The 26,022-nt window shown below is 52.1% G+C and overlaps 1 protein-coding gene across 7 annotated transcripts in view; it reads right to left on the reverse strand.

The window, feature by feature from the left end:
• Window positions 1–11: 11 nt before the first annotated feature.
• The window catches only part of GNG7 (G protein subunit gamma 7), a 261,780-nt gene continuing 235,769 nt past the window's right edge, over window positions 12–26,022 (reverse strand). For 2 of the 7 annotated variants that reach the window (XM_078867611.1, XM_078867612.1), the window contains 2 exons: window positions 18,444–18,605; window positions 12–16,019 (listed from right to left, as the gene is read on the reverse strand). In XM_078867611.1, the coding sequence (XP_078723737.1) occupies window positions 15,894–16,019; window positions 18,444–18,524 (207 nt within the window). In that variant the 5' untranslated portion in view covers window positions 18,525–18,605 and the 3' untranslated portion in view covers window positions 12–15,893. Of the gene's footprint in view, window positions 16,020–18,443; window positions 18,606–18,698; window positions 18,840–18,868; window positions 18,929–19,569; window positions 19,873–26,022 lie in introns of those variants that run through there. The other 5 variants (XM_078867614.1, XM_078867615.1, XM_078867617.1 and 2 more) reach the window with 5 other exon arrangements.

The raw sequence follows: 26,022 nt of genomic DNA on the forward strand, positions 1-26,022 counted from the left end.
CCACACCAGAGTACTATTAAAGTTATTTATTTCAAAGGGAGAAAAGAAAAAAATACCGAAATCAAGCCAAAAAAAACCAACATGTTACGATAATCCCAGCGGCAGAGAAAGAGGAGATCAGAGAGAAAGAGCGAGCGAGCGACAGAGAGAGAGAGAGGGAAGGAGAGAGTCAGGGAGGGGGAGCTATACTTAATAACACGTGCTCCTTACAGCATCTATTAACGCTACTAGACACGCGGTCTTACATGAGTTTGACTGTATCTACAGATACACAACCACAGAGCGGACTCACCGATGAACACGACGGGCAGAAAACGTCCAGAACGAACGAATGAGTGAGCGGTGAACTCATGAATGAATGGATGGGTGAATCAATCAATTAATTGATGAGAAGACACAGAGTTGTGTGTGTGTATAATATATAGTATATCAAAAGTGTTGTTTGATTGCCGGTGTAAATTTCTGTTCGCGAATATCGCTGCTGCTGCTGCTACTACTGCTGTTGGCGACTGGTTAATCAAAAAGATAACGGGGGGCAGGTTCGGAGCGGGGGGGGGGCAGAGGTAGGGGTCGTGCATGGCTTTGGGCCTTGTGGGGGTTGCTGCTGGACATCTGTGACAATGAGCTTTACAGCTCATCGGATTCCTCCAGTATGAAACACATATCCTGATTCTGAATTCGCGCGATGCGGACACCAACGCTGAAGAGTGAATGGATAACGGAACGCCAAAATCTGCCCAAGGTGGGAGAGGGATAACATTCGTGTGGGGTCAGGGCAAGCTCAGTGCCACCCAGACTCCAGCCCTCACCACACCATCGGCACTCACACACTCGTCCCGACCCCGACAAGCCAGCCAACCCCACCCTGGAAATAACTTTCCCGTAACAAACGTCCGTACCAGAGACTCGCTCCTAGCCCTAATGCACTACCTAACCAGACTCTAACCCGAGTCCTAATGGACTACCTCGCCAGAATCTAACCCTACCCCTCTCTCTAACGCACCACCTACCCAGACTCTAACCCTACCTCTAGCCCTAATACACTACCTAGCCAGACTCTAACCCTACCCCTAGCCCTAATACTCTACCTAAACAGACTCTAACCATACCTCTAGCCCTAATACTCTACACCTAGCCAGACTCTAACCCTACTCCTATCACGATTACTCCACCTAAACAGACTCTAACCCTACCCTTAGTCCTAATGCACCACCTACCCAGACTCTAACCCGACCTTTAGCCCAAATAATCTACCTAGCCAGACTCTAATCCTACCCTAGCCCTAATACTCTAAGCCAGACTTCTAACCCTACTCCTATCACGATTACTCCAACTAAACAGACTCTAACCCTACCCTTAGTCCTAATGCACCACCTACCCAGACTCTAACCCTACCCTTAGTCCTAATGCACCACCTACCCAGACTCTAACCCTACCCTTAGTCCTAATGCACCACCTACCCAGACTCTAACCCTACCCTTAGTCCTAATGCACCACCTACCCAGACTCTAACCCGACCTTTAGCCCAAACCACACAGCCCGACCAGACCATTTCCCAAACCCGAGTAGCATAGCTAACGAGACAACGCCACTAACCCAGATCGTAACAAACTCAGCCAGCCAGACCCTGACCCCCGCCTCGCCCCTGGTGCTTAGCGTGCCCCCCCCCCTCAGCTCCCCTAATTGTAATTGTCCATTCTCTTTTCAGCTTTGATGTCCGCAGAGCGCATGGCGATCCATCGATCAACACCTCCATTCAACTTCACGGAGCTCCATTAAAGCGATCGTCTCATTAAACACGCTGCAAAAACCGAAATTCTACGTCACATCGTGTCGGTCGATAAAACCGTGAGGCCGTGACTCGACAGCATTGCCGTGACGTCATTGCACTTGCACGCGGTCTGAGAACGTACGGCGATGATGATGACGTCACGGTGATGTCACAACAGTGCTGTCATTTCACGGCCATTACGGAACTTTAACAGTATGTTTTTTTTTAATAATCGTTGACGAAGCTTTCAACTCGTTGCGATCAGCGCAGCCCTGGACATCGTGGCTCCAAGATAAGAGCCGATTGCGTGTTTTGTAAGGTTCCGTAATCTTCGCCAACCAGATAAGCATGGCCAAGCTTCTCCCCATGAGCGACACCACGTGTGGGAGGAGGCCATCCAGGAGTTGATCGATAAATGACCGAACCCCGTCACATTTACGTGGCTCCGTATGCAAGTGAATGGTTGTCGCTTTAATAGGAGCCGATGTCTCTCTCTCTCTCTATACCCGCGACAGCGAGTTCTGTTACATCTTGGGAACCGTTACGATTTTACGAGGCCCAGAGGATACTCTGACCACCACCACCACCGCCGCGACGTCACTGTGCTGCGTAACCCACGTGTCGGCATTCAGGGGGTTTAATTCCTCCTGGGAATTTTGGCGTTTGTGTGCGCGAGCGAGCGAGCGTGTGTACGGATCTACAAGTGAGAGTCTGCGTGTGGGTGTGTACATGTGTGTAGGTGCTCGCTAACACCACTTGCCCCTACAGTCTGTTAAGGCTATACGGGGGATCTTTGTCTTTGTACATGTGTCCTCACGAACAGCACTTGCCCCAAAAAGTCGGTTCAGGTTGTACAGGGGGGATCTTCGTCTTTTGCACGTGTCCACGTGTACAGTTGTGTTTGACTCGGGGTGAATTGTAGAATGCAACATTTCAGATGTAAGATTTTCGCAATTTGTAAGGATTTAATTTAATTTATTTTACTGAAAAATTTGGGGTCGTTTCGCATTCTGTTACAAACATGTCACGCGTCTTTAGTGCGAACAAAAGTGACGTCACCCGATGCCGAGTGACGCCGCTTTTCGGAAGATAATTTGAGTTTGCAACATCGTTCAAGTAAGATCGCTCTATACGATGTCATGGATCAATCCGACGCAAATGTTTGCTTTATATATATTTTCGAATCATCTTATATCTCGGCCCGATTCTCCGATTTTACTTTTTGCATGAATCCGACAAAAAACACATCCTTGATAATCGTGTGCCTGTGTGTGAATGTGCGTGCTTCATGTCTTTGTACGTGTGTGTGTGTCTTTATGAATTTCACTCGAGGCGCCACGTTTACGAGTCGACATTTCGGCGTTCTCGTGAACACTGGGAACCAATTTGGCGGCGTCTTCCCGAATCAACCCCCCGCTACAAACTCCGCAACAGCCTCGAACGACGACACATCTCTTCCCAATCGAGGTAATTGAACGACGGCCAGGGCGACCAAGGTAACGCGGTCACCGCAGCCGATGTCAAATAGCCTTCGATCGAGACATTTCAGGCTCACACCGAATGTTGTGTTTTTATGACACGTAGTTATAATACAGCAACCCCTGACGTGTAAACACAATTAGTCTACGTTGTGGGGGTAACACACAGGAATTTATGGCCTCTGCAAAATACTAAACATCGGTGCGACTGTTTTTAATATATTTGCGTTCTCGTTCTCAAAACATTGACCATTGGCTGGGGCTAGGGGGGCAGGGGTCACACGGGGTCACGCGGTTGCACCAGTGACGTCAAGATGCGAGGGTGAAGGCTACGCACAGGGACGCGTTCCGATTGGCTGATAGGTCGATGGGGGAATTCAATTTCGGTGGCCAGGAAGGTTTATCCAGCCACCCCCCTCCAACTCCCACCCCTTAAAAATAGAACAGAGAAAATATGACACTTTTTTTTTGGAATACCATCATAGGTGATCATAATCATAATAATAATCAAGTTACTTAACTACTGCGACACTGACTCCAACATGAATTAACCCATCACGCGCTCCGGTCACCAGGGTTGTAACGATTCACAGCGACCGCCGATTCGTGCAATTTCTCGAAAAATGTTCGCACCGTGGTGATACCATTACAAGGATCATCCATTGTCAAATTACTTTTGAACAGTGGTGAATATAGCGGCCTCTCGTGGCTGCGCGACTCACACAAACCGACGGCGCAGCATGTATTATGAACTGGAATAACATAGACTCGTTTGCGCGTGATACGATGTATGCGTGTTAAGAATCCATGCGAATCGATATCCATCGATGAATCGTGACAACCTCTACTGATACGCAACGGAGGAGGGTGGGGGGAGGGTTCCTTAACCTCGCTTCCATAAGCGAGCCCAATGATTGGTTTAAAAGATTCAACTCACCGGGAGGGCGACAGCCAATCGCAGTGCGCCTCCCGCACTGGCGACGGCGCGGCACGAGGTGGGGAGGAGGAGGAGCGCGATTGGCTGGCGAACTTGTGTGGAAATCAACTTCCACAGCCAATCGCAGAGGCGGAATCCATCACGTGACAGCTAAAGTGCCGTTGCGATTGGCACAAAGGTCGCGTTTCGAATAGTTAACGCGACAAAGTTTAACAACACCAATGCTGACGCACATGCAGATTTGTGTAATTTTGTAGATGGGATTAATAATGTTACATTCGTGGTTGATTCGCAACTCTGATTCGCTAAATGTTTTATTCGTGAAAATTTCAGAACAGCTGCTGAACGTCATCATCGGCGTTATCACCCGCAGGCAATTAAACCGAATTCAACGTAATGAAACCATTTTCATCGCACACCTATCGGCAAATTAAAAACGTGGGTGTAAAATGTGTTGCTTTAAACGAATGAGGTTTTGCTGTAAAATATTCTGGATAGTTTAGAGATAAGCAAGCGTCTGATCTAGTACTCAGGAGACCAATGCAGAACAACTTTAGCTCGACTGCCTCTTCCTCCTCCCCCCCACCTCTCCTCTCACATCATCACCACCGCCACCTCGGCTACAGCAGACAGACACGGTCATGAGACCACTAATCCATTTCGCAGTTCGTCAAACGGCGCGTTGAAAACAGCTTATGCACTGGACTTTTGGTGGACAAATCTTTGAACAATATAAATGTTAATGCAACTGCATTTTGGTTTATTACGCGTTGTAGGTTAACAGCCGCAGATAAAACAGGAGAAATCCCTGCCAGCCAAAAGCTTGATCTGCCATAAAAGCTAAACATTGCATTTGCGTTAAGCCCGACTTGATGTAGTTAACTACTACGCAGCGTATTTAACAAGGCCAATCATCTTTACAAGGCTGCAACAATTTGGTACTGCTTTTTTCTAGGTCAATAGCAGTCGCCCCATCGAGGATTTGGCCACTGCCATAGAAATGTGGAATTTCCACCGAAGGGAGACGCTTTAAGAAGATCGGGGAGGGGGGGGGTGTTAGAGGCTTGTACCGTGAAATTTCACGGGCAATATTCATTGCAGTTGGGTCAATAATTCAGATTTAAAAAAAACGAGCCATGATACTTCCACTGCTGAATGAAGGCCTCCCCACCATCCCCTTCATTATCCCGCGATGCGACGATCAACCCAGCACCTGAATAGAGTTGATGCCATCGCTCCATCTCCCTGCGGTGTACGCACAAGAATTTGCGCATCTGAAATGAACGCGAAAAAACTTTCCGCGCCACCTGTAAATTTGTCGACCACGACCGTCCAGTGCCCAAACAACAAAAAAGGTAGATTTTTTGTTGTTGTTAAAACTTACGGATGCGATATTTCATTCGAGTTGTACACGAGCCCACAGAGTCTATACCAACCAAAGAACCACCTTCTACATATATAGGGTTTCACACTGTCGTGAACTCACGCGAAACAGACGGGCGAGCGAGCCAGTCGGCAACTAAGCAAATGCGATCGGTGTACTATGCACACGTGCGCGTACAAGTACATTGCCCGTGTGCTAGGTGTGTCCGCGCGCGCGCGTGTGTGTGTGTGTGCAATTTTGCGCATCTAATAGGCATATACTTATAATAGCAGGAACAAAAAGTGACATTATTATGTATGGCATTCTGATTCGAAACACTGCCTTATAATAATTACTTGTTTAATATATATGAGTAAAGAAAACTAAACACAACCCAAAACAATATCAAGTGTGCAGTGCGTACACGTCAGCCCACAGAGGCGTCTTACGCGGGGCCGCGCGTGCGTGTATGCGCGTGAACGCACGTGTGTGCGTGGACATACGTGTGCGTGAACACACGTGTGTGCACGCACGCACGCGCAAGTGTGCACTCTTGCACACGTGCTTTGGCCGCACCGCGTTACAAACTCAGGGTCCAAGAACAGCTCACGGAGAAGGGCGCCCATGTGTGTGTGTGCATCAGTGCACGTGTGTGTACTCGTGTGTCGGTGGGTCTGTGTGTGTTGGTGGGTCTGTGTGTGTGTCAGTGAGTCTGTGTGTGATGTGTCAGTGAGCCTTTGTGAGTGTGTCTTCGTGGGTCTGTGTGTGATGTGTCGGTGGGCCTGTGTGTGTGTGTCAGTGGGTCTGTGTGTGTGTCAGTGAGTCTGTGTGTGATGTGTCAGTGGGTCTGTTGTGTGTGTGTCAGTGGGTCTGTGTGTGATGTGTCAGTGGGTCTGTGTGTGTCAGTGGGTCTGTGTGTGATGTGTCGGTGGGTCTGTGTGTGATGTGTCAGTGGGTCTGTGTGTGTGTCCGTGGGTATCTGTGTATGCGTCCCTGGGCCTGTGTGTGTCATTGCATGTCAGTGGACATGTGTACATGTGTGTGTATGCGTGTATCTGTACGTGTCTTAGTGTATGAGGGCACGCCTGTGTGTGCGTGTCGCCGTGCACACCAATGTGCTTAAGTGTTCGTCCCCTGTGCGAATGTAGTTGTGTGCGCGCGCGTGCACGTGTGTGCACTCCGTTTAGTTCACACGTGTCCTTCTCTCCCGAAAACAAATATTTGTTGCACAAAATGTCCCAAACTAATACGCAGCCACAAACAGTGCAAGCTCTGCGCGTTCAAGCAGGTCACACACACTCACACCTCGACCTCCTCGTCCTCCCGAAATCCGACCATCAACAGCGACATCGGCATAAAACACAATCGTCACAAACCGGGGCCAGCTACTGTCAGTTTTGGACCCTAGCATAAATTGGCACTGTTTAGTATTAAGAGAGAGAGAGAGACGAGAGAGACAGGGGAGTGACAGCAAACATGCGAAAGGTAGCCACTGATGTTGGCGATGATGATGATGAGAAAGGCATCATTATCAGAAATGAAATCATGAGCATGCGGCCGCTGTCAACGGTCGATATCGCACAACGCCAATCGAGCGACGCATTTCAAGTCCAACAACTGGACATGTCACGATTCAAGTCCCTCTTCTCTGCATGCCGAATTAACTAATCACCCCCCTCCACCGAGTAAAGGGGGAACGTTGAATCAACGTTGGTCAACGATTCCAAACCACAAGCCAACGTTGGGCCAACGTTGCGTGTAGACTGGGTCGTTTTTATTTAATCAAGATTTGAAAAGATGATTAGATGCAGGAACCTGTTATCTTTCTACGTCGTTTGTTTTGCAACCAGTCAGTGTCTCTCTGTCTGCCCGTCTCCTGTGCTCTGTCTGGTTTGAATTGCGCGCTCAGTTTTCAGCATCCGTCTCGTATATCACCACCCCCATCGATTTTTTTACAGCCGTGTTGGCATTGCCATGTCTTGTCTGTTCCGCCTGACTCGTGGGGCTCCGTCTCACACTCGCATCGTCTAACATCGCGCGCTCCGTCCTGTTTAGACTGTCTGTTTAGTTTGCATTAATTGGGTCGTGCGCGTTGTACGTTCTGCCTCGATTGCAACGCCGACAAGAGCGTCTCGTCTCATCGGCACTGCACGCCTTCGCCTGCATCGGTGCACCCCGCGCGTTCTCTCCTTTCTATTGCAACTTCTCGCTGGTTCGCGCCCCGAGACCAGTGGTTCTTCTTCTTAACCAGGGGCTGCACGCATGGGCAGATTTTAAGTAAATAAATCGAAAAGACAAATTAAGCACCGACACGTAAGGACAACCTACTTTTTCTGTAAAGTCACGTAGAAGGAAAATAATAAAATAATACAAATAAAACATAATAAAATACAATTCTCACTAAAACATAATAAAATTGTATTTTATTATGTTTTATTTTTATTATTTTATTATTTCCCTTCTACGTGACTTTACCGAAAGAACCAAGAAGATGAATCCCTGCAGTCACGAAAGCTTTAAATCGAAAAATTACAGCCTACTTTGTGTCATCAAAGCCGACGTGTTTATGAACGTTGTAGATGTTTTTTTTTAAACGATCGAGAACCAACGGGGTGCAAGGCTGCGAGTGAAGGTGAAGAGCCACTGCTCTGGACGCAACTCCGCTCCGATCCGTCTCGCTCGCATTGCCCTCCTCGCCGTCTCTCATTAGCCCCCCCCGACCCCCATTTACTCGGTCAATTCCGTATACAACCCCCACAAACCATCATCACGCACAAAACCATCATCACGCAAACTCCTGTCCTCCTCGCCGCAGCGGCTTTTGGCAAACCATCGAACGGAGACGGTCACCGCATCGCGCGCTTTTAGATGCGCTTCTGCGGCCGTCTGGAACGCTCTTCACTCCGATATTAGGAAGCCGCTGGAGCTATGCACTTTTACATCTGAATTGAAAATCCATTTCTTTAGAACTGCGTTTTGTGTTTAGCTTTTTGTCCTTCCCCCGGCACCTCCCATGAGTACGGTTGGCCACGTACGGTGCGAAAGAAGTACAATATACGCACATACATACGATTGGCACGAACACTAAAACAATAGCTCTACAGACACAGGCGCGTATCGCGAGCGTAAGCATCAATCTTAGCCTGTGAATCGTTACATGTCCGAGAAATTAGCAATAACGTGGGTTCCACAGGTTTTTTTTTTATCCTGTAAAGGCTACACCAAAGTAATTCATATAGGTCGGGTTAACACAGCAACTCGTGTCACGTGATGTCGGCGTCGTGCGATTTACCACCGATGGTCTCAACAACGCGCGGTGTGAATTTGTAAATTCGTCTTCAGTGGCAAAGTCTCGCGGTGGCGCATCCAGGCGGAGTTGTCGCGTTCAGCGCAGAGTGATTGTCTACCGAGGCTCAAATCAAAATCAAGGCGCAAATTATTTGACAATTTGGCCATCGGATGGGTCAATGGCTCGTCCATGCACCGGCATTGGGAAGTGTGGACTTTCCTCCGCTCTTTCTCGGGGGGGGCTTGTAAACAGGAGATGAGTTAACATCCTCGGGAAAAATAACCGCGACTTCACGTGTTGTTGTGAATTTATCGTTTGCCAATTTCTCGAGCCGAGTAATTAAGCATCATGAAGTGTAGTTTAAGGCCCCGCGTCGCATCCCGCGTTTGTATAAAAACCATGGCACGTTAATTAAGGGATTCCCCACCGCGCAATTCATCCATTAATCAACCAACTAATTCATAAATCGATTAATCGCCATACCAATCAACCAATGCAAAAATCAACTGATCAATCGACCGACCAAACCATCAATCAAGTATACAACCAACCCATCAATCAATCAACCAAGTAACCATTCTATTCACAAAACAACCAACTATTTAATCAATTAACAAACCAATCAGTTCATCAATGAGATTCGCGAGGATCTATCAATCCCGGCGTTGCAGGGGAGTATAGGCAAACTGAGAGCGGTAATACAATTAAGAGTTCACTTTGTTTTACTCCAAAGTCGAACTGTTAATATATTCGTATATGTCTGGAATGGCACGACTACATAGAGCAATTGACCGCGGGTCTCAAATACATGCATGTAGCATGTAGGTTAACTGGCTGTGCGGCTTCATTTTTCTAAATGGACTTTGGCTTCACCAGTGGCAGCTATGGCAACAGATGTGTACATTGTTCACGTACAACCCTTGGTCAATCCACTGCTGGATGAGGACATCCCGTCGGCTGTGCGTGTCACAGGGTTTAATATGACCATGATTCGCCATGCTGAGCATCCTAACACCAACATCAAAACGATTCTTTACCAACCAAACACCCTTTTTGACGAAAAACAAAACACATACTATATAATTCATAACACAATGCCGAATTGCCTTTCAATGCCTTGATTACCGAGTGTATTTCAGTGGTACTTAGCGCTCAGTGGTTTAATGCAGCCGTCACTACGTAGAGTCAATGCCAGAGATCAGGAGAGAGAGATGAGAGAGAGGAGAGTGAAAAACGAGACGGCCCACACATCAATGTGGTTATGACGAGAAGACGACTTGCGACCACGAGTCGAGAATGGGGGTGGGAGGGAGGTAGCACAGCAGCGGACGAGCACACGTGGTGCATTTAACCATCATCACCACCCATCACCACCCATCATCGCCGTCGTCTCGCATGTCCGCTAAACCTATAACAGCATGGGCGGGGGGAGGGGGGAAAATCCCCGCGCATCTTTGCTGCGCGACACGGAGCCTCGCAAGGTGAGGTGCACCTGGCCTGGCACAAGCCCTGCGGCGTGACGTCACCGTCGCTTAGTGGTGGCGAATGTCGGGCTTGCTGCTGCTGTTGATGTTGTTTGATTGCGGGGTGGGGGTGGATTGTATGTGAAGTGAGACATGGCACAGAAAACCCATTTAGAAAAAAAGAACACACTCAAGGCTACGGCACAGATGCGTCCACTTAACTTTCGTGTTAACACCAATAAAGTAATTACGTGATATCATAATAGTAACAATAATTATAATTGTAAATCACCTCTACCCCCCCCCCAACCCCAAACGCAACCACAAACCAGCTGTTTAAATGCCACCTTCCCCTAATAACAGCGAGCTGAAGGAAAGAGAACGACTCCTACTCACTCCTACTCATTCACTACCACCCACGCTCCCCGGAACACAAACACCAGCTCTTTAATCTTGTACCGGATTATAAGACCCCCCCCCCCCCCATGTATTCAAAGCAAATGTGTGGCGGCGGGGGGGGGGCGAGTTATATTATCCGGTAGGTGCGTGCGAGTGAGCTCGGAATTGTGTTCCTCTATCGAGACCGGGCACAGGGGATTTCTTGTTGGATGGGGGGGGGAGTGGAGGGGGGTGTGGGGAGTGGGGGGGGGGCTGCGTCTTACTTTCCGGAGCGTCTTATGATCGTGAGCACGCGGGTCTACGCGTGTTGTTGTTGTTGGTGTTGTTGTGGGTGTTGTTGGTGGTGTTGTTGGTGGTGTTGTTGGTGTTGTTGGTGGTGTTGTTGGTGGTGGTGTTGTTGTTGTTGGTGTTGTTGTGGGTGTTGTTGGTGGTGTTGTTGGTGGTGTTGTTGGTGTTGTTGTTGGTGTTGTTGTTGGTGTTGTTGTTGGTGTTGTTGGTGTTGTTGTTGGTGTTGTTGTTGGTGTTGTTGGTGTTGTTACCCTGTCCGCGGTGTCGCTGGGCCGTTCGTGGACACGAGTTTTAAAGCTTCGTAAATTGGAATTGAACAAAAAACGGAGACAACTTACGCTTTGACGCAGCCCCGGACGATGCAGTAAGAGGCGGTGTGAGTGTCCGTGTGTGCGCGCGTGTGTGTGTGTGTGCTCGTCTTTGTTGAGATACGGATGGGGAGCGGTGGTGCAGTGGTTAGCGCGCTACGCTGCGAACCCGGCGGCCCGAGTTCGATTTCCGCTCACGCCCACCGGACACGAGTGACGATTATCTGCACTGATCCTGGAGCCTCCCACCCCCGCTAGGTCCGGTGTGTCAACAACAACAAAAACATCGCCACTTGGGAGACAAAGGCGGTCGGGTTGTGGTGCTGGCGATCCGCACACTCCCTCGTGTGCCCCCCCCCCCCCCCCCGGTGCCCTGCCCTCATAGGTGGAACTCGCTGACAGCAACTTGCCCCAACAGTCTGTGAAGGCTATGAAGGTGTGCGTGGTAGTGGTGGTGGTGGGGGTCTCTGTGTGTGTTGGATACAAAGATAAGAGGGGCGGTGCGCGCGTTGTGTTTGCTCGGGAGAGGGGTCCAACCCTGCCTGCGTCTTCCTTCGGTGAACAGAAGGGACCTTTGAGCGTGGGGGGCAGAGGGGGGGGTGTTTAAGGGGGGCCTTTAAACTAAAGCCACGTCTGTCCAACAGCTACGGAACACCGCCAACGATGAGTTTTTTGTAGCCCCCCCCCCCCCCCATAGATGGAGAATTGAAGCAGCGATCGCCCAGAACAGAATTACATCTGGCGCGATTGTACGAATGGATGTTCTTGTTTGATTGCGGTGTGTGTGAGTGTGTTACACATAGATTCACTCTTCTAGCGTGTGCGTGTAATTGTGTGTGTTACGAATGGATGACTTTGCATGTTTGTGTTGTGTTATTAATGAACGACTTTCCATGTGTGTGTGTGGTTATGAATGTGTGTGTGGTTATGAATGTGTGTGTGGTTATGAATGTGTGTGTGGTTATGAATGTGTGTGTGGTTATGAATGTGTGTGTGGTTATGAATGTGTGTGTGGTTATGAATGTGTGTGTGGTTATGAATGTGTGTGTGGTTATGAATGTGTGTGTGGTTATGAATGTGTGTGTGGTTATGAATGTGCGTGTGCTTGTGTTATGGCACGCCATTGTTTTTTTGTTATCAAAAATTGAATCTATTTTTTGTTGCAATTTAATTCCAGAGACCTGGTCTTGTTGTCAGCTAGATACTGCGGTGCACATGTGGCCTGTTGTGTTTTAATATCAAAATGGATTTTGTTAAAGAGGGAACTGCGTCGACACGATACACACACACGCGCGCATACGTAATATGCAGAGACACACACTGGCAAACACACGGGCACGTCCAACTACAGATATATACATACACACAGATACACACAGAGACATTCACACGTAAACACACAGAGACACAAATAGACACGCATACAAATACAGGCACACACACACAGACAGAAAGACAATGACAAACAGACAGACACACGGGCACACCAAAGCAGCCATATAAAGTCATGAGTCCCAGCCGCTTCTTGACAGCAGTGATGATAACGATGCCAATCACAGCGGTGGCAAAACGGGTGTCAACCACCACGCCGAGGCTAAGGAGCCGAGCGCGACGCGCGTGCGTCAGTCGGACGCTGGACGGACAGGCACTGGGAACATGTCCGGGTAAGCTGTGCAAAAACTAAACGAAACGATAAAAAAAATGTCTAAATCACTTCACTTTGGGGGCAGACCCCCCCCCCCCCCGAAAAAAAAACAGGGCACGGCCGACACAGGCCGTCGAGTGGCAAGGGTAGCGCCCCTGGGGAGTGAAGGCCCAATGGGCGTGGGTCGACAGCAATGGGCACCGCGGCTTCCTTGAGCACAACGAGAAGTTGAAAAGATTCATTTTGTTTGCCCGCTGCGAGCCTGGTAGTGACGAGGCAGGCGCAGCCGCCACGTGCACAACTTAGCAAACGCAACGCAGCAGCGGCAGCAGCAATGGCAGAGTCCACGCGGTCGGGTCCAGGGTGTGTGGAGGGGTAATGAGGGGGGGGGTCAGGCTCCGCGTGCCACTCGCGCGCGCTGACGTCACTCGACGCGTCACAAAGCGATCGAGAGAGATACAACCAATACCCCGCCGCCCCCCACCTCGCTATTTTGTTGTTCGCTGTGGATCGATGAGAGTGCCGCCTTCTCCGGATCATGAGACGCGCTTGCTCTTTCCGCCGTGCCCCCCCCACCTCCTCCACCCTTCTCGCCCCTCCCCCCGCCGCGAAAAGTTGGGAGCGCGACTTGGTATAATTCATCCGGGAGGTTTATTAGAAATAATATTTGGCTGCTAGAAATGTCCACGTGATAGGCAACATCTCGTTTGTGGCGAGGTCGCTTCTGAACGAGAACCATGCAGCTCAGTTGGGGGGGCCGCCTCACCTGGCCAAAGAGAATCAACAAATCGCATTTCGATTTCAAGCTTTCGTGACTGCAGGGATTATTATTCTTGGTTCTTTCAGTAAAGTCAAATTTTCTTGCCGTGTTTTTCACACCTGATGATGATTGCTTGCGTTGCGGCCGAAACGTCGTTGAGAATTTTATTGTTTTATATTTTTATTATTTTATTGTTTCCCTTCTACGTGACTTTACTGAAAGAACCAAGAATATATAAACAAATCGTCGTTTAGTTTGATGCGCGCGTGAGGGCCAGATTTGCCATGACTTTATTGCCACAGGTTTGAGGGTGCGTCGTCTTACCTTCGGCAGCGTCTTACAATCCGAAGAATGGGGTAACTGGGTAACTGCAGAGGGGGGTTGGGTGGGGGGTGGGGGGAAAAGGGGCAGTTTCCCCCCCACCACCCCCCCTCAACCCCACCCCCCCCCTCTCGCCAAACATATTTCAAACTCTCGTTACATCATAGACCATTTTTTGAAAATATTTTTTCTCCTGTCAAATTGCCAGTACAAAATGAAGAACTCTTTGATGTAGACGACATTGTCGGCATATTTGGCAATCGTGGATTATACCTTGAAATTATTTCCTTCCCTCTGGCTCTGAATAATTCGTTTCTTTATGTGGGTGGGGGGGGGGGGCGTCAAGAGAATCAAAATAAAATACAAACTTCTGGTCCAGCATGTTGCTGATGAGACCCAAGAGAGGAAAAACCAGCCGCGGGTGCGAATGTCGCCGATAAAAAAAGAAAATCGATTCTCAAAGATGGGTAAGATCGATGGACTTAAAACATCTAACAAAAAATAATGTTTGTTGGTGACAAAGCTTATCCTTGGATTTTTTTTCTCCGTTTATTCGTTTAAAATATGATTTACCCATAATCCACCAGGACAGCGCACAGACACGCTTTGCACAATTTAACTTTGTCGGCACATTGAAAAGATTTGGCACTCATAACAATTAGGGGAGGGGGGGGGAGGCGGTGGCGGGGGGAGGCGGGGTTCGAATCGATTCGTTAATCGATGAAGCAGATGACGATCTTATTCAAATTCCCATCGCGGTGAAAGAGTTGCGTCGCGAGTGGCTGCCAGGGTTTCTCCACGAGAACCCAACGCACGGAGACGACGACAAAAAGACGACGACGGTACAGGAAGCAAATCAGTCTCGACCCTCACTCCGCGAGCGTGACAAACGACCCTGGCCCACCAATCGATGCATCGCTACATACCTACTCATCAGCGGTGCCAGCGTGGGGGCGACTGGAAAGGGAGAGAGGCGGGGAGGGAGGTTCCAACCTCCCCCTCCCTCCTCCCCTCTCCCCCCCTTCCCGCAACCACACTTGCTACCGTGGATCGAACCCGTCAGCCAGTCAGTCGGAAGGGGGGGGGGGGGGTGCTGTTGTTGATGAACACAAATGATGGGTGCCCGTGTGTGTGTGCGCGAATGCGTGTGAATGTGTGCGTGTGTGTGTGTGAGAGTGTGGTAGAGCGGTGGTGCAGTGGTTCACTCGCTGCACTCGTAATCCCAGCCGCACCGGCTCGATTCCCTGCCTGCCGTGACGAGTCATCAGTGGCACATCGCACCTAAAAACCCCTTCCTCCCCGAGGTCGACTCAGCCTTAAACGTGCACCTGCCGTGGCGTGCGATCTAACACTGGCACTGGGGAGACAAAGGCGGCCGGGCACGCGCGGCGGCGTCGACCACACCACCACCACCACTACCACCTGATGCGCTTTCACGGCCTCGATAGGTGCTCGCTTACAGCACTTGTCCCATCGTCCTAACAGGGTTAGACGGGGTACGTCTCTGAGTGTATTCTGTATCTGTGTGCACGTGCGTGCGTGTCCGTGCGTGCAGACGTCAGCTGAGCGGTTGGTAACAGGCCAACGGACTGACCTAATGGGGGCGTTTTGCGAAAATCTGGGCGCCGGGTGGCTAAATGGTGTCACGGCAGGCGGTTATCGTTGCCCGCCAGACCTCCCCCGCGCGCGTGCGTGGATTAGGCTGTGGCTGCTGGACCAGAAGTGTAGCAGATAAGTGCGTGTGTGTGCGTAAGATGCGTGTGTAAGATGCGTGCGTGTGTAAGGTGCGTGCGTGTGTAAGGTGCGTGTGCAAGGTGCGCGTGTACGTGTGTGCGTGCGTGTGTGCGTGCGTGCTGCTAGCTGTGCAGACATCACAGGATGGTGCATGGCTTCTTGTCCTTGAAGGGATTCTCGGAGTTGGGAATCCCCACCAGCAGCGGGTCGGACTTGGCGTGCTCGTTGCAGTACCGCATCAGGTCCGAGGCGGCCTTGGACACCTGCAGACGACGCGGACGCGTCACGTGGTCGCACATACGACGGCAGCAACAACAACAACAGCACGTGTCTACGTGTGGAACAGTGAACTTCTTCCGTGCCGTACGTAGCCAACCGTGCTAATCGGAGGTGCGCGGGCGAAGGACAACAAACCGAACACAACAGCAGCAGCGATCGCGGTCGGCATTCGCCACTCGATCGCTCAATCGGAAATATCCACGGCACACCCCCGCCGCCCCCGGACCCCCCTACTACAAAACCTAATAAAAAACATTGCAGGAGCCCCTCCTGAAGGCAAGCCATGAGACTCAGCATGGCTGTCCTGGGTGAATGAGCTGATAATAATGATTACGGGTTGATAATAATGAAGATTTCAAAAATGTGTCGGTGTTGTTACCATGGCGCTTGTGCCAGGCTAGGTGCACTACCAGGCCACACGCGTATACAAAGATCCCCCGTATAGCCTTTCACAGGCTGTTGGGCAAGTGCCGTTAGCTCGCAGCACCTACGAAGGCCGGCACGGCACACGAGGGGGCGGCGTGTCCAGCACCACCCCCGGCCGCCTTTGTCTCTACAGTGGCGATGTTCACACACTGCATCAGGTACTCATTTGCAGGCTGAGTCGACCTAGGGGATGCCCAGGACCGGTTCAGATGATCGTCACCGGTGGTGGCCATGAGCGGGAATCGAACCCGGGTCTCCGGGTTCGTAGCGCAGCGCGCTAACCGCTGCGCCACCGCTCCCCCGCACACGTCAGACACAGCAAGTGAAGCCACGCATCCCGTCCAGCACGAGCAGATCAACTCTGCACCCAGCCAAAAGCATCTGCCTGCAAGGCAGAGGAAGCGTGCAAGGCAAGAGGCAGTCGGCTTCAAACAGAGGCTGTGGTGCACCGCCAGCCGCTTGAAAGCGTGGCTGTCCGCCAGGCTATTGGGTAAGGTATCACCATCAAACGGAATCCCTAAAGAGTGGGGGGTGGGGGGTGGGGGGTGGGGGTGGCGGTGGGGCGGAGGGTGTAGAGGGGGATTGATGGGGCGGGGGCGTGGTGATGGAGCCACGAGATACGAGATTTGGATGCTGCCGGAGTGGACGTACGCAAGGGTACACGCACGGACCGCCACGTGCACATGCACGGCCCTTGCTATGCAAGTCTATGGTGAGCTACAGACGTGCGTCACGGCCCATGAACTTACGCAGATGTCCGTGACACTTGGCATAGTGGCCCATATGATTATAAAGCGGCCCATAGGCTTTCTAGATGTACGCACAGATGAATTTACACAAACAGACATGGATAAATGCATATGCTTACATGCTCGTACAAAGACAAAGATCACCACTCTAGCCTTTAACAGACTGTTGGGGCAAGTGCTGTTAGCGAACACCTATGAAGGTTAGCACGGCGCACGAGGGGGTGGGTGGCCAGCACCACACCCAGCCGCCTTTTTCACCCGAGTGGTCGATGTTTACACACCGCACCAGGTACTCATTTTGAAGGCTGAGTCGACCTAGGGGAGGCCCAGGACTAGTTTAGATAATCGTCACCTGTGTTGGCCGTGAGTAGGCATCGAACTCGGGTCGCCAGGTTCGTAGCGCTGCGTGCTAACTGCTCCCCATACATACATACACGCAACAGACTTCAACAGACCTATTATACGCTTAGATGAGACTATTACGATGAGATGCGAGGGCACTGAGACCAGGGGTCACTTATCGGCTGGGGTAGTCACACGGGGAGAGCGGACAGAGAGCTCCAACAGCGGCCTCACGAGGGAACGGACAAGAGCCAGCGTAGTGTCAGGGCCAAAGCACAGAGTGTGATAAAGCACAGCACGGCTCAACGCTGGACACAAATGCCCAGTTTAAAGGCTGCCAAGGAAAGTGCGAGTTTCACGATCCCCCGTCAACATCGAGTGCTCGTCCGTGCTCCGTGCCCTGTCCAGCAGACTCGGCCACGGGGTGCCCGCAGTGCGACAGGGTGCAGGGCCTACGCCCAAAACCCTGGGACTATAATCTGCAGAGGCCAACTGCGCGAAACCCTCGGGGTTGTCATCTTGGCTCGACGCACCGACTGGGAACGAACGCCGCATAAGCATCAACCGGCGTGCGTTTTTTCTCCCAGGCACTCGAACAATATACATCGTCTGCGATGTAAGCGGCATGACACGAGGAGGGAAATGATGAAAGGAAATCATCTGGCAAGCGCGAGTATCCCGGGTGATCCGCTGCTACTGCTACTGCAGCAGCGTCAAGTTCTCTCACTCCACACGGACATGGAAATGTTTGGCCTCGGTGGAGAAGGGCGGTTGAGGGTTATGGGTTGCACCAACAATCACTCGGCCACCCAATCAGTCACCCACGCAGCCAACCAAATCACCCAGCTATCCAGGGACACAGAGCGAGGGGCCGAGGGAGCGTCGTCGTACCTTTACCCGCTCCATGCTCGCCTCTATCCTCAGCTGCTCCACCATCTTGCGTGCCTGTGCGATGTTGTTGGTGCTGGACATTGCTGGCGGCTGGCGGCTGGCGGCTGGTGGCGCTCGGCTGTAGCTCTCCGGGGCTCAGGTCACCGGCGTGGGCTCTCGCACCTGGAGACAGACACGGGGAGACAAGGGGGAAACGCAAGCTCAGCACAGACCCGCTCCTCCTCCTCGTTGTCGTTCGACCAGAAAAATACTCGCCGATGTTTCAGTCAATGACCCTTCTTCTTCTTCTTCAGGGTGAGAGAGAGCGACCGTGCTGAGAGACTGGCTACATAATAGTTGAAAAGCATCACGGGTTACGGTCCGAACCACGCACGCCCCGTCGTCGTCGTCGCCGCCGTCGTCAGCTCAGCGGCAGATACTCGTACTCAGCTGGGTTCAGTTGATGCGGGGGAGAACCAGGACCGGCGCATATCACGTCGCTCGCCACTGATGTGAGCCATTGAGCGGGGAGGAGCTCAGGTTAGTAGCGCACAACTACACTCAAGAGGCAGATACAAAGACCCCCCTGCCCCAGTATAGCCTTCCACAGGCTGGTGGGGCAAGTGCACTTAGAGAGCACTGATGAATGCCCACGTGGCACAACAGGGGAAAGGTGGCCAACACCACGCCTGGCCACCTTTGTGATGCCTTACACACCGCACCAAGAGTCTACCTTGGGAAGAGCCAGCACCAATTCATATCTTCACTCCTGTTATTGGTCGCGAGCGAGAATCGAACTCAGGTAGCCGGGTTTGTAAACGCTAACCACTGCGCCATCGCCCACCCCCACACCGTTAACACAGACAGACGTACACTCACAGACGTATACTTACACACCGTTTAGCTCTTACAATCATCACACTCTCTTACACAGACGATCACGTAACAAAGACAAAGACCGCCCCGTATAGCCTTAACAGACTGATGTGGCAAGTGCCGTAACGAGTAGCATCTATGAAGGACACACTCACACACAGCAATCACACTTATAGAAGCAACACACACACCACAGAACCATATTTGCACACACACACGTTCTCACTCTCACACACACATATACACGTTCGACCAACAATGTAACCTTTACATTGTTTTCCCCTTATTCTTCAGAAAAAGTCGCAGCGAAACCCCCGAAGCCACGTGCGATCCTCACGTAGCGTTCCACTCCCACGAACGCCGTCGCTGTCGCCGCCATGATCTCTCTCTCTTCCCGTTGGACTCCCTCGCTGTTCAACCCCCTGCCTTTATTCAACTTCGACGTAAATCGTCGGCAAATTTTATTATTTTCTGTTAGCCGCGACGGCCCCGGCAGCACCGAGCGCCGCCTCTGCTCCTTCTGTCCCCTATGCCGCGTTCATCCCCTCCGTGGACCCCGGCGCTCAGTGAAATACCCCGCGCGATATTAAAAGGGGGCGGGGGGGGCCACCCCGTGGCCTTTAGGGGACATCAATTGGGTCGGCAGGGCTTCTGTGAAGCGGGGGTCAATCCGTGAATGGGGGAGGGGGACAAAGGCGAAGGGAGGGGGGGGGGGGTCTCAATGTAGATGGGCATTATTTCAAAGGTGTACCCCAAAGAAGGTGCGGTGAAAATTCAATGCTGTACAAGGGGAGCACGGGGCATGTGTTTGTGTCGCTGGCAATAATCCCTCACCCCCCCCCCGCCTCCCCGTATAGCCTTGAGCAGGCCCTAGGTGGAAATTCTGCTTGCGAGCAGCGCCGATGAAGGTCGGCACGGCACACGAGGGGGCGGGTGGCCCAGCACCTCGCCCCGAGTGGCGATGTTTTAAACTCCGCACCAGGTATTTTTTTTAGGCCGAGTCGACCTAGGGAGGAGGGGGGGAGGGGAAGCCCAGGACCGGTACGGATAATCGTCTCCGGTGCTGGCGGCCCGTGGGCGGTAATCGAACGCGAGCTGCTGGCGGGTTCGAAGCGCGGCGCGCTAACCGCTGCACCCACCACTCCCCATGCAGACAGGTACGGGGTACACCGACAGACACGCACAATCCTTGAACACGCCAACGTCCGAAGGCAGACACGGGAGCCAAAGGGCTCTCGTCTCGTATAGCTTACACGGCGAGTGGACGGCGCGCAAGTGGCTGGCGTCGAGCGGGAGACAGTCCGCTGTCGCAGAATGCAACCTGCAAGCGGTGAGCTACGCACAGCGCCGGGCCATGCGCGCAGAGACGCAAAAGCAACGGTCGTTAAGTTAAAGACGACACAATCGGCACAGAATTCGGCTACGCTCGGTCGCTCCTTATTTTAGCGCGACGGCATCCACGAGGGATAACATCGATGTTAAATGACTTTCCGCAGCACGCGCGTTTATGTGTGTGCGTGTGCGCGAGTGTGTGTGTGTACGAGTGTGTGTGTGTGCGCGCGTGTGTGTGTGTGTGCGGAAGGGTTCAATCAGCCGTGCGGGAGCTAAGGGGGGGGTGGTTGTCAGGCGAAACGCGGATAGCTCTGGTTCGTGTCTCGCGAGATTTCGGGCGGACGCTCCCTGCGAACATCTCCGCGCCTCCGTTTAGCACGGTTGGCTACGTGCGGTGCGACAGAAGTTCAACGTAATGGCACGTAAATCACTTTGTCCGGTTTTACTCAGGAGTATAGTTCCTGGACAGCGACGCACGTTGAGGCTAAAGTTTCACTCGAACGGGATCATCTTTAAGAGCATTATAGACCACCCCCCACCCCCCCCCAGGCTCCCCGCTCCGTTGCAGATGCACGGACAGGACGGGACAGAGTTGTCGCATTAAACGCTTTCAAAACCTAGTTCGGCAGCGTCAAAATTACCGCGAGTCCCTCCCCCTCCCACCGTCTGGCTATAATAACAGCGATGCACAACAACAACAACAACAAAAAAGCCAAAGAAAAACTCCGAACCTCCCTTTCCACACTCCATCTTCCATCATCGCCACCAGCTCCCATCAGAAGCTACAATGGGTCTCAACTTTCGCCAGAGACCACTTGGAATCGGGTGTCTCAAAGGCTCTGCCGGACCCTTTCATGTGTCAGATCCTGCTTGCTGCTGCTGCTGCTCTTACCGCCGCCGCTGCTGCCGATGACGATGACGCTACTACGAGGCTCGGAAGGCGAGCCTTGTAAAGCCGAGCCTTGCAGCAGTAATTATCCGCCAGAGCAGCCAGCAGGCAGAGGAGTCGCGCGCAACGACTCATGAAATGTGAAACTTGAATCTTGCCGTCGACTTTAAAGGAAAAGTGGGAAGGCCGCTGTGGACAGACCCGTCACTCACTTAGCGACGAGTCGGCTATTGCATAAAGCTCGATTAGCCGCGTGTTAAATTAAACACCGGACGGATTCATTACAACCACGCACGTCCTTGGGGTACGGCGAAAATAGGGGGGGGGGGCGACCGTCCCGGGACCCCGCGTTTTGGGGGGCCCTGCGCTTCGACGTCACGAGATGGGCGGGTGGCGAGCACCACGCCTGGCCGCCTTTGTCTCCCCCAGTGCTGATGTTTATACAGCACACCAGGCACACAAAGACAAAGATTCCCTCGTATAGCCTAAGCAGACTGTAGGGGCAAGTGCTGTTAGCTAGAACCTATGAAGGTCAGCACGGCACACGAGGAGGTGGGTGGCCAGCACCACGCCCGGCCGCCTTTGTTTCCCTAGTGGCGATACTTACGGATCGCACCAAGTACTCATTTGAGGCCGAGTCGACCTAGGGGGAGGCCCAGGAGCGGTTCAGATAATCGTCACCGGCGTTGGCAGTGAGCGGGAAACGAACTCAGGATTTCCGGGTTCGTACCGCAGCGTTGACCACGACACACACACAGTCTATTATATAGACACATGCATTACTGCATTTTTGCATATGCGCGTATCCAGTCACAGACGCACACAATTCGCATGCACGCACTTGCAGGGCTATTTGAAAGCACAACGGCTGCGTGTTTGCCGCACGACGAGACGCGGGCACAGACAATGATGCACACGTGGGGTGCCAAGTGCTTGTCCCTGCGTCCAGGTGCGTGCAGCCTCAAGCGCAATCATCGTCGTCGTCGTCGTGCACGTATCATCAATCGGCATCAATGTGCCAACTCGCTCATGCGAGTGGCCGGTATAACCATCGGTGAATGTCATTACATTAAAAAAAAATTCCGGGGTAAGGGGCATTTGCAGCGGCACAGACGCCTTGCAATTCAACCGCCCCCCCCGCCCCTCACACCCTCTGCCCACGCGTCCACGCGTCACAGCTCCGGTCACTCCTGTTCCCGGCAGGAAGCCGCTGCTGATCGTCAAAGAGCAGCTTACGCGTCACGGCAGATATGTCGTAAAGCAAACAACCCGACACACACACACAAAAAACGCATTTTATTTATTATTTCGTCGCTGCTGCTGTTTCTGCAGGGCGGAGGAGCGGCGGCGGCGGTGGCCACCGCCGTGGTTCAGAGTTCGATTCCCAGCCACGGCTCGACTCGAGTGGCAAGCGATGTCAGGGATTGTTCAAGAGATTTGGCGGCGAGACTTTGAGCATTGTCGCGGCGAGCGAGTCTACCCATGTGCGAAACCAATCTTCTTCGCGCGTCTGTGCGTACACACGGCACTGCTTTTTTTTGCAACAGACTTAAGAAATTTTCAGACACACACACATACACACACACACGCATGCATTGCATGCACACAAAGACAAAGATCCCCCGTATAGCCTGAACAGACTGTTGGGGCAAGTGCTGTTCGTGAGTAGCACATATGAAGGGCTGGAACGACGCACGAGGGGGTGGGTGACCAGCTCCACGCCCGGCCACCTTTGTCTCCCCCAGTGGCGCTGTTTACACCCCTCACCAGCTACTCATTCGAGGCTTAGTCGACATACGTGCGCATGCACTTCTAATACAAATAGGAGGGGTGGGACCAGTGATTAGCTCGCAGCGTTATAATAAATTAGATTCCAGGCAGCATCAAGCATTCGTGATCAATATCAGAACCGATCCCAAACCCAACTCGGCATTAAAAAAGAAGTGATATTTTTACGCGGGGTGGGGGGGGGGTACGGGGGGAGACAAGGTGCATGAAGAATACGCCGCGTCTTCTTTTACCTACTGGACCCGGCTGACTCGCATTTACCGCACCAATAAACTGCGACCGTTTGCAGACTTGGGTGGTGCGTGATTGAGATGTAAGGTGCCAGCAAGAGGAGGGAGGGAGGGGGAAGTGGATTTTGGTGCAAGTTGGAGAGTTGAAGGGGAGGGAGCAAGTCGGGGGGGGGGAGGAGGAGGGGTGATGGGGGCAGGTGATTAAACCGTGCGAGGAATGTGGCTACTATGGAAATAGAAACTCCCCACACACCCCACCTCCACCACGGACCATTTGCATACAGAGTCGCTAGCTTGGGTCTGTCCCCTCGCCCGGTACTGCGACCCCCACCACCTAACAACGCCACCGACCTCATGACCTCCGCGTCTCTGTCTCTATGCCTCTCTGTATCTGTGTGCGCTGGCGTGTCTCTGTTTGCACCAGCCTATGGATGGGCCCGCTCATAGCACCCGACCCACCACATAGACCATCATCCATTGTACCACCACGATCTGTTGCATCACCTTCAACAATAGATGCACCACATAGACCATCATCCATTGTATCACCACCACTACCACCATCACCGTCAACAGCTGTGCCACTAATAATCGCAGAGGGACCACCACAAATTATTACTCGACCACCACCAACGATAATTGCACCAACACTAACATTGACTGCTCAATACCTATCACCACACATTGCTTGCACCTTCACCATCACCACCACCAACTTGAATTGTCAACCACAACTGCACCACCTCAACTATTCATTGCACTGCCACCACCAATCTGCATAGCAACTGGACCACCACCAATTGCACCACCATTGCTATTATTAGTTGCACCACAACCACCACCACCCCTAATAATTGCACCACTATCACCAATTGCACCACAATCACTCGGCCTATCAACTGCACCACCAATTGCACCACCATCAACATTTGCACCACCGCCACCACCACCACCAAAAACAGCTGCATCATCATCACCACCACCAGCAACAGCAGCAACTGCACCACCACGCCCCCTGTCTCTATCCCAGTCGAGAAGGAAATGCAGAAGTGGTGACGACTTTCGTAAGCGGCACGGAAGTCGCCGCGGGTTCTCACAGCGGTTGGGGGGGGGGCAGCTGAGGGGGGCGGGGGGGTCAAGAAAAGCCTCTCTAAGAGTGAACTCCAACATCACCTCCGGCTACGTACCGTGTATGAACACGCGCGCTCACAGTGGTGCAATGGCAGAGGCCAACCCAGCGGTTGCCGGTTCGATTCCACAATGCAGCGGCGTGGCAGTTGAAAGGGCAAAGGTCTTAAATCCCCCCCCCCTCCTTCCACTCCCCCGCCACGTGACAACACACGTGGCCCACGTGACAACACACGTGGCCCACGTGGTAGAGTAGACCAAGTTTCCATCCAGAGGTGGCTCGGGTTGACGCTCGTTCTGCCAGAAGTGCTGAGCGAGCGAGCGAACAAATTCAGGCCTCAACTTTGACCCTTTTTACATCGGCACGTGCGGACGCACGACTGCAAATCAACAGGCTAATTAGCTAACTCGATTACTCTCCAACCGTGGGAGATATAACTCACGTGAAGTTTGCAGCTATAAAACCACCCCCCCCCCCACTCCACCAACATCACATCTGCTTTGCATTGCCTTTGTTGCTTTGCTTCTATTACAAATATGAATATAGTATCGATGTACCCAGGGCCGGTGCTAGGTAACGACAAAGATGTCCCACGTGGCCTTCAACAGCCTGCTGGGGGCAAGTGTTGTCAGTGAGCACCTTACATTGGGTACGTGCTGGGTGGCCAACGTCTCCCCAGTGCTGATGATGTTTGCACACCGCAGCAGGTAGTCAGGTCGTCATTTAAGGCTGAGTCGATCTAGGGGAGGCCCAGGATCGGTGCATATATTCGCCACCTGTTATTTATCGGTGGTGAGCAGGAATCGAATTCGGGTCGTGGGCGGGAATCAATAAAGCGCAGCGCGCTAACTGCTGCGCCACCACTCCCTATTCAACAGTGGTAAACAAAAGACAAAGACGCACACATACACTAACATACGTGCATGCATCCAAACACACGCACACGCTTCCATGCACATACATGCATTCCACATATACACGCATATTGCCATGCACATGCATGCACGCATGTACACAAACACGCGTATATTGACGTGTAAATAAGTGCATTCTAACATGCACCTGGGCACACAATCGCCCTCACTTCCACACACGCACACACATATTTGCACTATCCAGGCGACCAGGAAGTTCGGTGGCACGCAAGATTCTTGGCATTGAAGTCCACCCACGCAGCCTGACGAGGAACTGAAAACACGCGGAGCAGTAAACTTCACAGAGACAAAGATCCCTCCCCCCCCCCGGTAGAGGCTCCACAGACGATGCACGCACCGCCCACTCTGGCGCCCTCCACCCCGCTTGACCCGAGCTCGATTTCCGGGCATGGCTGGCTTGAGTGACGAGCAAAATAGCTGA

The sequence above is a fragment of the Lampetra fluviatilis genome, chromosome 24 (assembly GCF_964198595.1).
Source record: "Lampetra fluviatilis chromosome 24, kcLamFluv1.1, whole genome shotgun sequence".
In the NCBI taxonomy this organism is placed as follows: domain Eukaryota; kingdom Metazoa; phylum Chordata; class Hyperoartia; order Petromyzontiformes; family Petromyzontidae; genus Lampetra; species Lampetra fluviatilis.